The sequence below is a fragment of the Mobula hypostoma genome, chromosome 26 (genome assembly GCF_963921235.1).
Source record: "Mobula hypostoma chromosome 26, sMobHyp1.1, whole genome shotgun sequence".
Taxonomy (NCBI): Eukaryota; Metazoa; Chordata; class Chondrichthyes; order Myliobatiformes; family Myliobatidae; genus Mobula; species Mobula hypostoma.
The window spans coordinates 2,706,797-2,719,245 of record NC_086122.1 but is presented as its reverse complement, the minus strand read 5'-3'; the positions used below and the strand labels follow the sequence as shown (position 1 = coordinate 2,719,245).

Below are 12,449 nucleotides of genomic sequence, written 5' to 3'. Positions count from 1 at the left end.
CAAGGTCTAGAGTTCCGTGGTCATGCACATCTTTCACTCCGCCAAGCCGGACAACATTTCCTGGTTCAATGAGTGTCAAAGGGATACTGAGACTGGTAAATTTGGCAAAGCTACAATAGAGAATGATAAGCATGTCAGGCATTAAGACCCAGCATAGATAATTAAGGATCGCAGAACCTACAGATCAGAACAAACTTCTCTAGTTCTGTTTGCCACATTCAATTCTGAATATGGAGTGTTACAACAGTTAGCAAAAGGAGAGAAACTAATAAAGTCCTATTCTCAAAGGTGACAATGGAAGAGTCCAGTTTGTAGACAACAAAGAAAAATATTTCCTTTTGGATCTTTTTGGATCTTTTCCCTAGAATTGTCATCAGGGTGATCCAGCTGCTGAATGCATAGAACACAGTAACAGAGGACGGTGGTAAATGGTGTTTATTGGATTGGAAGAAAGTGAATAGAGAGATTCCCCAGATATCTACATTTGGGTGTTTTTTTGTTCATATATTAATGACCTAAATCTGTGGTACAAGCCTCAATTTTTAAATTTGTAGATGAGACAGAAGTTGACAATGTAATGAACGGTAAGGCAATTAGTGACAAATTGTAGCAGGATATAAACTGGCTGAAAGAATGGGTAGACATGTAGCAGATGAAGCATAATGTGGAGAAATGAGAGATGATGCAGTGTGGTTGAAAGAATGAGGAGAGACTGTATAAAATGACAGGAACTGTTCAAAGCCAGATGGAAAGACAGTGGATCACGAATACATGTTCCCATCATTGAAGATGTCAGGGTAGGTAGTGACAGCAATTAATTATGCACACACATTTCTGAACTATATTATATAATTTAAATATTTCTGAGCATATTCCTGGAATGAGTGATTGCAATTACAAGGATAGATTTAACAGACTGCTTTCACTAGAGAAGGTTGAGGGAGATCTGGTAGAAAATGGTGAGAGATCTTGACAAAATGGAATGTGGGAGGTTGTTTCTGATGTTGGAGGAATTGATGAGTAAAGGTCATTATTTAGAATAAAGAGGAAAGAAGTGATTGGTGTTGAATTAGAACTTCTTTCCAACTGTGACAAGACTGCTGAATGGATCCTGACCCAGATCTGGGCCATACCCTCCAAATATCCAGACCTGCCTCTCGGTCTTTTTGCACTACCTTACTTCCCATTTTTCTATTTTCTATTTATGATTTATAATTTAAATTTTTAATATTTACTAATTTTAACTATTTTTGAAATCTTTAATATTTAATATTTGTAATCCAGGGAGTATGAAGCGCAGAATCAAATATCGCTGTGATGATTGTACGTTCTAGTACCAATTGTTTGGCGACAATAAAGTATAAAGTATAAATTATTATTTTTCTTATAGTTGAACCCCTTTATGTTTGTTTATATGTTTTATAATCACCTGCTTTGAGAGGTTGGTGAAGGCCAGAATTAGCTCCGGCCTGAGCAAGGACCTGACCTCACTGCAATTTGCCTACCGCTAAAACAGGTCTGCAGTTGGCTCTCCATTGAGCTTTGGACCACCTGGACAATGGGAATACCTATGTCAGGCTGATGTTTATTGATTACAACTCAGAATTCAGCAACATCAACAAGCTCCAAAACACAGGCCTCTGTACCTCCCTTTGCAACTGTATTCTTGATTTCTTTAGTCAGTGCAAATTGGTAATAATATCTTCTCCTCACTTACAATCAACACAGGTGCACCTCCAGAATGTGTGCTTAATGCCCACTGCTGAACTCCCTCTATACTCATGACTGTGTGCCAAGGCACATCTCAACACCATCCATAAGTTCACTGATGATAGTACTGTTCATTGATAATAGTACTGTTCACTAATGATAAAACTGTTCACTGATGATAAAACTGTTCACTGGTGATAGTACTGTTTACTGATGACTGTACTGTTGTTGGCACAATTTCTGATGGCGATGAGGATGCACACTGGAACAAAATAGATTGGCTGGTTGAGTGTCACAACAACAATCTGGCATTCAACACCTGCAAGACTAGGGAATCGATTGTGGACTTCTGGAAGGGGAAACTGAAAGAATGCATCATTGAAGGATCAGCGTGGAAAGGGTGAACAATTTCAAATTCTTGGGCGTGAAGACCTCAGGATCTATCCTATGCCCAGCACACTGATGTAGTCATGAAGAAGTCACATCAGTAGCTATACTTCATTAGGAGTTTGAGAAGATTGTGTATGTCACCAAAGACTAGCAAATTTCTACAAATATATGGTAGAGAGCTTTCCCACTGGAGGTGCCAATGCAGAGCATCATAATAGTCAGCCAGCTCCATCACAAACACAAGCCTCCTCAAAATCGAGGACATCTTCCAAAAGTGGTGCCTGAAGAAGGGGGCATCCATCATTGAAGACCCTCACCACCCAGGAATGCCTTCTTCTATTATTAGAACCAGGGACAAGATACAGAGGCCTGAATACCCAAACTCAACACTTTAGGAACAACTTTTTCCCCTCTGCCATCAGATTTCGGAACAGTCCATGAACTAATGAACATAACCTCACTATTTTTCTTTGACACTATTTATTTACTTATTTGATTGTTTACGTATTTATTTATTGTGACTTATAGTAGTTTGTTATGTCTGTAAGATATTACTGTCACAAAGCAACATACTTGATGGATATTCAGCAATTTGTAGTACAGCTAGTTCTGTTTTTATTGTAGTTTATTTGTTTGTAAACCTGTGTCACACTAGCATAAATCAAACAATCTCATTCTCTGCTCTAATCAGAAGAATTTTCATATCTGTCCAGTTTGAGCTAGTTTTCAGTACAAGGCCAGGTACTTTGCGCTTTCTTTGATCTCTCACCAACCTCCCCCACCCCCCCGCCCTTACAGTAAAGTGAATGATTACTGTTACTTATTTGTTATGAACATCTAATAAAATGTCTGTACCCACAAATTTATGCTTCATTCTTGACTTCGAAAGAACCTTCAAAATATTGTCCCCAGAACCAACAACAACAGATATAAGTAAAAACACTTTTTTACACAGCATTTGGCTATAATCCCGGATAAAACTGCCTGAATATTTGATGGAGGCTTGCTCTGTTCTAATCTTCAAGAAGGATTTATGTAAATACATGGTTTGTAAAAAATTGCAAGGCTACAGAAAAGGGGTGGGTGTAATCAAGTGGTGCAAGACACAAAAGCTTAAATGGATTCCTTTTATACTGCATTCGTTCTGTGATTCTATAATTCTATAATAGGAGGAGAAGATGGCGGCACGACACAGCTTGCGCGGCCACTCCGGTGAATGATATCTGTAATCTGTCAAGTAGGGTGCCGTGCACGATTCTGATTTGATGGAGACAGACGTGAGAGAACGGAGGAACATCTAGAGAAACTTCTGAAATGCCTTTTTCGCTGCCGCTGTTACTGTGTGGTCCAGAATCTCCGGAGGGGAAGGCCCTGAATCCTCGGCTTTGCTTGTTGCTCAGCCGCCGTGACGGGGTCGAAGTGCTCAGCAGAGATGGTGCTCGGTGTTCGGTGTCGAAGGGTTGGTTGGAGGCTCGAAGTTTTCAGGCGGACTCAGAGTCGACTGGGGTCAGGTGCTTCCAATGCATCGACAGTTGTCGGTGCCTGGAGGTTTATGGAAGAGAGAGCTTCTCCCTTCTGCCGCCTGCTATCGGGGACTATCAGGAGTCGATCGGAACTTTGAGACTTGCTTTACCGTTCCCACGGTCTGTTCTTTATCAAATTATGGTATTGCTTTGCACTGCTATAACTATATGTTATAATTATATGGTCTTGTCAGTGTTAGTCTTTGGTTTGTCCTTTTTTTTTGTGATATCACTCTGGAGGAACATTGTATCATTTCTTAATGCATGCATGCATTTCTAAATGACAATAAGCGAGGAATGAGTGTCCTCATAATCTAAATCTAATTCAGATACATCCGATATTCCAGCTGTTGTACTGGAGCAGTGTGCTTCAAAACGAACTGCTGAGCTGCTGAGCGTAGTTATAGTCATCCTACAGCACTGGCATCTAATTTGGGGAAAATTCTCCAAGTGCTGTCTACAACAAGCAGAAAAAGTCATACCTTGCTAATGATCTTCATTGATCTGCTCTTCCTCAGCAATGAATTGATGGAAGGTGCTGTGAACCATGTCATCAAACAGCAGTCCTTTGCCAATTAATGGCTCACCAATGCTCAATTTGTTTGAGTTTTGCTAGGATGATTTGAATCCAAAGGTCATGAAATTTTTTATCTACTTATGTATAATCAGGAGCTGAATTCATGAGGAGAGGCAATAGAACAATAAAATCATAGGAATGTTTCAACACAGAAGGAGATTGTTCAGCCCATAAAGTCTATGACAGGTTCTTGAAGAGTAGTCTATGTATAATCCCATTTCCCTGTCTTATTAAATTCCTCCCTGGTTGACTTTGGTTTTGTCATCAATCTATGTGCTGAGCTGTCGGCCTCCATCACTCTCTGTTAAAAATGTTTCTCCTCAAAACAGCAGATTTTTCAAACAGCTTTTCACATTTAACTCTGTTCTAAACCATTGCGAACCTGCACATTTCCTTTAAAACTCCTTTGCTGCAAGCACAACAATATTAGCTTCTCTGGTGCATCATAGCCACAGATATACTTCTTCACTGGTAATATTCTAGTAAATGTTTTCTGCATCAAATGTGTGTTCATCACAGTAAGACACATTACTTAAGTTGTTGGGAAGGCAGTATTTTATAAAGGTGAAACTAAATGGTCTTATCATCAAGGCAGCATTTGACCTAGGGAGAGATCAAAGAATTCAGGTAATGCTAAAGTGATGAAGTATCAAACTGTAAACTATCTACTAGCTGGTGCCATAAAGAAAAATTGCTGTAGTTAAGGCCCTCCGTCGTTTGGGGGTTGACCATGGACATTGTGTTCTAGCTGCCTATGTAACAAGCAAGCCAGGGCAGTACAACATGGAGAGCAAGCCGGTGCCCATGTAGCAGGCCTCCCCCCCTCCACATCGCTGATGAATCAAAAGGAATGGCAGAGACTGATGCAGTTTGCTGCCAATGGTGTTGCAAGAGTTGCAAATCACCAACATAGGGTTGCCTGGCCATAGCAAATTTAAGGAACTGTATTGGCTCACGGTGAACACAAAATACTCTGCAGATGCTGGGTTCAAAGCAACACTCACAACACGCTGGAGGAACTCAACAGGTTGGGCAGCATCCGTGGAAACGATCAGCCAATGTTTTGGGCCGGAACCCTTCGTCAGGACTGAAGAGGGAAGGAGCAGAGGCCCTATAAAGAAGGTGGGGGGAGGGTGGGAAGGAGAAGGCTGGTGGGTTCCAGTTGAAAAACCAGTAAGGGGAAAGATAAAGGGGTGGGGGAGGGGAAGCAGGGAGGAGAAAGGCAGAAAAGGTGAAGAAGGAATAGGGGAAAACACAATGGGTAGTAGAAGGAGGCAGAACCATGAGGGAGGTGATAGGTAGCTGGGGGAGGGGGCAGAGTGAAATAGGGATAGGGGAAGGGAGGGGGAAGGAATTACCGGAAGTTGGAGAATTCTATGTTTATACCGAGGGGCTGGAGACTACCTAGATGGTATATGAGGCAGAACGTTCTGTCCTTAGAAAGGGCCTCACTTTTGTCCCCCTCTGTCCACACCTCAGTGAGTTCTGTGCCTGCCATGACGCTGAACTCTTCTTCTGTCACCTATGTCTCCAAGCCTACTTCTTTGGCAAGGATTCCCCCCCTCCTACTGATGACCCCTTCTCCCGTCTTCAACCCTCCTCCTTCTCCTGGACACCCCGCCCAGGCCTTCGACCTGCACTCGATCTTTTCATCTCCAACTGTCGCCGAGACATCAACTGTCTCAACTTCACCACTGCTCTCTCCTGTTCCAACCTCACTCCCTCTGAACACACTGCCCTCCACTCTCTCCGCACTAATCACAATCTCACCATCAAACTCACTGACAAAGGTGGTGCCATAGTAGTCTGGCGGACAGATCTCTACCTCAGTGAGGCCAAATGGCAGCTCTCTGACACCCCCTCTTACTTACCCCTGGAACAGGACCCCACCAAAAAACATCAAACCGTTGTCTCCCGCACCATCACTGCCCTTATCAACTCCGGAGACCTTCCATCCTCAGCCGCTAACCTCATTATTCCCACACCCCGCACCGATTGGTTTTACCTCCTCCCCAAGATCCACAAGCCTGACTGTCCCGGCAGACCCATAATTTCTGCCTGCTCCTGCCCCACCGAACTTGTATGTGCCTACCTGGACTTCATTTTGTCACCCATAGTTCAGTCTCTCCCCACCTACATCCAGGATACATCCCATGCGCTCCACCTCTTCAATAACTTCCAGTTCCCCGGTCCCGACCACTTCATTTTCACTATGGATGTCCAATCCTTAAACACCTCCATTCCCCATCAAGAAGGCCTCAAAGCCCTTTGCTACTTTCTGGACAATAGACCTCACCAGTTCCCCACCACCACTACCCTCCTCCGGTTGGCGGAACTGGTACTCACATTTAATAACTTCTCTTTTGGCTCTTCCCACTTTCTTCAGACCAAGGGTGTAGCTATGGGCGCTCGCATGGGCCCCAGCTATGCCTGCCTCTTCGTTGGATATGTGGAACAGTCTGTGCTCCAAACCTATTTTGGTACTGCTCCCCAACTTTTCCTTCGGTACATTGACGACTACATTGGTGCTGCTTCCTGCACCCATGCTGAGCTCGTCAATTTCATCAACTTTACTTCAAAATTCCACTCAGCCCTCAAATTCACTTGGTCTATCTCGGACACTTCTCTCCCCTTTCTTGATCTCTCAGTCTCCATCTCTGGAGACAGACTGTCCACTGACACCTTCTACTGACTCTCATGACTACCTCGACTATACCTCTTCCCACCCTGCCACATGCAAAAATCCCACTCCCTATTCCCAGTTCCTCCGTCTCCACCACATCTGCTCCCAGGATGAGGCTTTCCGTTCCAGGACATCTCAAATGTCCTCTTTCTTTAAGGATTGTGGTTTCCCTTCTGCCGTCATCAACGATGTCCTCACCCGCATCTCCTCCATCTCCCGCACTTCAGCCCTCACCCCAGCCTCCCGCCACCACAACAGGGACAGAGTTCCCCTTATCCTCACCTACCACCCGACTAGCCTCCGGATCCAGCACATTATCCTCCGCAACTTCTGCCACCTTCAACAGGACCCCACCACTAAGCACATCTTTCCCTCTCCACCCCGTCCACTTTCCGCAGGGATTGGTCTGTCCGCGACTCCCTGATACCCACGTCCCTCCCCACGGATCTCCCACTCGGCACTTATCCCTGTAAGCGTAAATGCTACACCTGTCCCTACACCTCCTCTCTTGCCACCATTCAGGGCCCCAAACAGTACTTCCAAGTGAGGCAACATTTCACTTGTGAGTCTGTTGGGGTCATCTATTGCATCTAGTGCTCCCGGTGCAGCCTCCTCTACATCGGTGAAACCCGACGCAGATTGGGAGACCGCTTCGTCGAGCACCTCCGCTCCATCCGCCAAAACAGACAGGATCTCCCAGTAGCCACCCACTTCAACTCTGCTTCCTATTCCCATTCGGATATGTCCATACATGGCCTCCTCTACTGCCATGATGAGGCTAAACTCAGGTTGGAGGAGCAACACCTCATATACCGTCTAGGTAGTCTCCAGCCCCTTGGTATGAACATAGAATTCTCCAACTTCCGGTAATTCCCTCTTCCTCCCTTCCCCTATCCCAGTTTCACTCTGCCCCCTCCCCCAGCTGCCTATCACCTCCCTCATGGTACCGCCTCCTTCTACTACCCATTGTGTTTTCCCCTATTCCTTCTTCACCTTTCCTGCCTCTTCAGTCCTGACGAAAGGTTCCGGCCCGAAACGTTGACTGATCGTTTTCACGATGCTGCCCAACCTGCTGAGTTCCTCCAGCATGTTGTGAGTATTGCCTTGGCTCAAGGTAATCATCTTATAAGCAGGAGCAACATACAATCTGCTGGAGGAAGCCAGTAGGTTCAGCATTATTATTGGGATTAGTGTTTCCTTTCATTTTTCCCTCCCACAACTTCCAATGTGATTTTACAGATTCCAGAATCAGGAGTTCCTTAAGTCTCCATTCAAGCACCAGGGAACTGTTGCAGGCAATGACCTAGGCCAAACATCTTCACTGCTTCATTACAAATCTAACTTTCAGCAGAAGGTCAGAGATAAGATGTTTATAGATGCTGGCACAGTTTTCAATACAATCTGCAATCACCCTGCAAATGAGGCAGCCTACACCTTAGAAGTTACAGGCATGGGAATGATAAATGGCTTCACACATATGCAAGGCACAGGCCATCTCCAACATGAGAGAGCTCAACACCCTTGCCACCTATATCTCAAAAGTAATTAGAATAAGTACTAAAGTACAGCTTGATAAAATGAATAAACATTCATGACTTATGAGTGTCACTCGCAGTCAATAACATGTCATGAAAACTTGTTTCATCCACTGAAAACTAATCTTCAGGAATCCACTATAAACTCTTCTCCTCCAAATGATTTTGAAGAAGTATGTAGCCTCCCTGTTAGCTTACAATTTATTGAATTCAAGGTCAATATTGTCTTCCTCCAAATTACCATACAAGGAATATTCTTCCATCATGGGAGTCATTCAAAAGAAAGGGAGAATGATTGCTGGTTCATCTGTAGGATAAGGTTCAGTTGAAATCTGAACAGATACTGATGGAATAATGGCTTTTTTGAAGGGTTGGGGACCTTGCTATCATGGGTTCAATCTAAGGAAGAAATTTGTTCTGTAAGACCAAATTTACACGAGAATATCACAAAGTATTTCACTGCTAACAGTTTATGTCTGAAATACAGTTAAATTTGTTAAATCAGAAGAGATGGCAGCAATATTTAGAAAACAAAATGCTGCAAATACAATATGAATGAATTAATAAAAAGGAATATAAGAAATTAAGGAATAATGGAAGTTCCTTGACTTAAAATATTAACTCTTTTTTCCTCTAGATACTGCCTGACCTACTAATTCTAGCATTTTATTCTGTTTCTATATTGGATTTGGAGCATCTGCAGCTCTTGGATTTCGAATGACTAATTAATCTATTTATTTATAGTTGCCATGACATTGCCGTATCAAAAACCATATTGTTCCTTACATTCTAAGCACAACACAACTGTTAGATGCAGCAAGGTTGGGATGTCTTCAGCTGGTTTGAAGCAATACTTCTGCAACTAATATTTCTCCTCAGGTCAAGGTGGTAGAACTCTTACGAAAGAGAAAGGTTTAACTGTTTCGGGCATCTATGGAAGGATCTTACAGGAAGGAACAAGGTTCAGTCACCTATGTCTGTGTAGTAACAACTATATTGGTTAACTATGTCAAGTACCTGGAGAAGGAATTGTGAAAACTTCTTTTGGAATATAAAGTTTGTCCTCTGAGTTTCTGGCCCAATCTTTCATTCCTCTCCTTCCTTTCATCGGGAAACTGATATCACTTGATATAGCAGAAACAGGTTCTCGCTGAATACTGGTCACTGAAATAAAAGATAAAACAAAATGATTGCAACAGTGAAGCTTGTTATTGTTAGCTTCTTTAACTTCAAAAAACAAATTTAACAACCTAAGTACAAGTCTATGAATGGATGAACATCTAGGTAGCCTCCAGTGATGGTCAAATAAGTAATCCCAATAAAGGGCAGTTTAGTGGTTGTCACACTATTAGCCATCACAATATTTAAAAAATAAATCAAGACTTCCAAACCGTGATGTCTTTTGTAAAATGTGTCAAATAAAAATAGTATTGCAAGCAGAAGTTTTATTCTCACGGTCAAATAGCCTAACATAGGACTCAAGTTCCAGGAACTGAATTCCAGTTAAGTCAGTCTCTTTTGTGGGAAATGAGAAAGATGAGTATGACAAACCTGGAAATGATTAGAAACATAACAGAAAAGCATTTGACTGCATTAGTAGGAGAAATGTGGTACGTTGATTTCTACTGAAGTGAGCAAAAGTGGGAGATCTAATCAGTTTGGGAGAGTGGTCTAGCTAAAACATTGATAAGGAAAGCATCTATTTATTTTTCCCAAAGCCTGAGTGATTGTAAGTTATGTCACACATCTAATTTAATTCTAATATCTTACGAATAAAGCAGTCCTCTATCACCACGGAACTTACCAAGGTTATCTGTCACTATGAGGGCACTCTGAAACACTTTCAGCCCATGACCCACAATATGGATGAAATCTTCAACAACTTGCATTAAGCGGATTGAGCCAGGTGCAACCTATGTGAATGAATCATTGTTACTGCATTATCAGCCTCTTACAATGTTCAAAGGATTAGTCTAACCGCAAATACCGTTCAATATAAATAATATCTATTGGAAATGAAACTTCATGGAAATGCAAAAACATAACAACAGAAGTTGGAGTAAGCCTTCTAGCTTCACATGCTTACTCTTACCATCAACAAGATCCTGAGCGAGCCTTTACTTCACACCACTTTCCTGTGGTAATCCCATTCTCAGAAAAGCAAACTCATCCATCTCAATTTTTATTCCACAACAATCCTGTGCCTATTTTCTCCCAAATATCCATGAACTCCTTTTTAAAATCCATTTATGTGTAATTAATCTTAGTTCCCTTAACATGCAAAAATACCTAATTCTATCCTGAGAACACTAAGCAACAGAGCCTGCACATCTCTCCTCTGAGCAAGTTCCAAAGACTCATTCCCCTGTGAGAAAACAAGCTTTTCTCAACTCCAATTTGAATAGCTAACTTTTTTATTTTGAAACTGTGTCTTTGGTTCCCGACAGGCAAACAAAAGTGCAAGTTTCTTGAAAGTAGCAACACAACTGAATGCAGTTGCATCTCTAGATCCCTTCTATCTACTCCATATGTCCAATCAGAATTTGACTTCCCTAAAGGCACTTTCTCACATATCCAGATTAAATTCCATCTGCCTTTATTTTGTTCTATTGCGCTCTAATCTATGCTCTGTTAGATAGCAATGAGAAACATAATGTCACCATTTAAAAAAGAAATTGGATTTTTACTCTTTCTACCAATGTGAATGACCTCATGATATTCTACATGATATTCCATTAACCAAGTCCTTGCCCAATCCTTTAATTTATCTATATATATAGGTAAATCCCAGAGGCCTTTCAAAATCATCCTTACCACTTAGCTTTAAGTTCCAAGGAGAAAACATCACCAGTTACCTGTCCTGGTCCAGCCTCGTTGATGTCACGGGTAAGAAAGCTAAACAATGCCACTGCTTTCTCAGAAGGCTCAAGAAGCTTGCCATATCAGCGCCAACCCTAAACGATTTTCCTCAATGTACCATACCAGACATTCTTTCTGGATAGACACATGCACACCAGACATTCTTTCTTCTCCCCTCTCCCATCAGATAGAAGATACAAAAGAACATACCACCAGGCTCAAGGACAGCTTCTATCCTGCTGCTAAGATTATTCAATGGACTTCTTGCACAATAAGGTGGACTCTTGACCTCACAATTAACTTTTTTATAACATTACACTTTATTGCTTACCTGACTGCACTCTCTCTGTAGCTTTTGTACACTTTACTCTGCAGTTATTGCTTCTCGTGTACTATCTCTGTTTTTTTGTAATTTATTTTTTATTGAATTTCATTATCAAACAAACATTTCCATAAGACATATTTCAGATACTGTGCATATATATCATATAATTATACTTGTCACAAATTTCCACATAATATTTATCTGAGGTATACACTTAAAGAAAGGAGAGGAAAGAAAGAACAATTGAAAGAAGAAAGCTATGTACAGAGTAGGGATTGATCTTTTTTTTACAACATATTCATTGACTTGTGAGAATAAAATCAGGCCTATGAGGTGTTATATAGTTAAACCATTTTTTCCAGTATAAATAAAATTGTTCCAACTTATGATTAACAGATGCTGTTATCTTCTCCATTTTGTAAATGTCGATTGTAATTTCCATCCATATATTTAAAGTTGGGCTCTCCTGTGATAACCATTTCCTGGTAAGGGTCTTTTTACCAGTCACCAGCAGTACATTCATTAAATATTTATCTCTTTTCAACCATTCTTGAGGTATATACCCAAAATATATGATCTTACTCTCTAAGGGTATTTCACATTTAAAGATGTCTTGTAGGGCATTATGTATCCCACTCCAATAGTCTTTGATAACAGGGCATTCCCAGAAAATATGATAACGATTTGCATTTTGATTTCCAGAATTTCTCCAGCAAACAGGGGGGTTACGATCATAATGGGATTTCTGAGAGGGTGTAATAAAATATCTTATCAAGTTTTTCCACCCAAACTCCCTCCATTTCTGTGAACTGGTACACTTCCATTGATACCTCCATATTATTGTCCA

General features: G+C 41.6%; 1 protein-coding gene across 7 annotated transcripts in view; it reads right to left on the bottom strand.

The window, feature by feature from the left end:
• Positions 1-12,449, bottom strand: part of LOC134338213 (adhesion G protein-coupled receptor B2-like) — a 1,212,788-nt gene that overhangs the window by 624,150 nt on the left and 576,189 nt on the right. For all 7 annotated transcript variants that reach the window (XM_063033890.1, XM_063033884.1, XM_063033886.1 and 4 more), the window contains 2 exons: positions 10,223-10,331; positions 9,436-9,582 (listed from right to left, as the gene is read on the bottom strand). In XM_063033890.1, the coding sequence (XP_062889960.1) occupies positions 9,436-9,582; positions 10,223-10,331 (256 nt within the window). The remainder of the gene's footprint in view (positions 1-9,435; positions 9,583-10,222; positions 10,332-12,449) is intronic.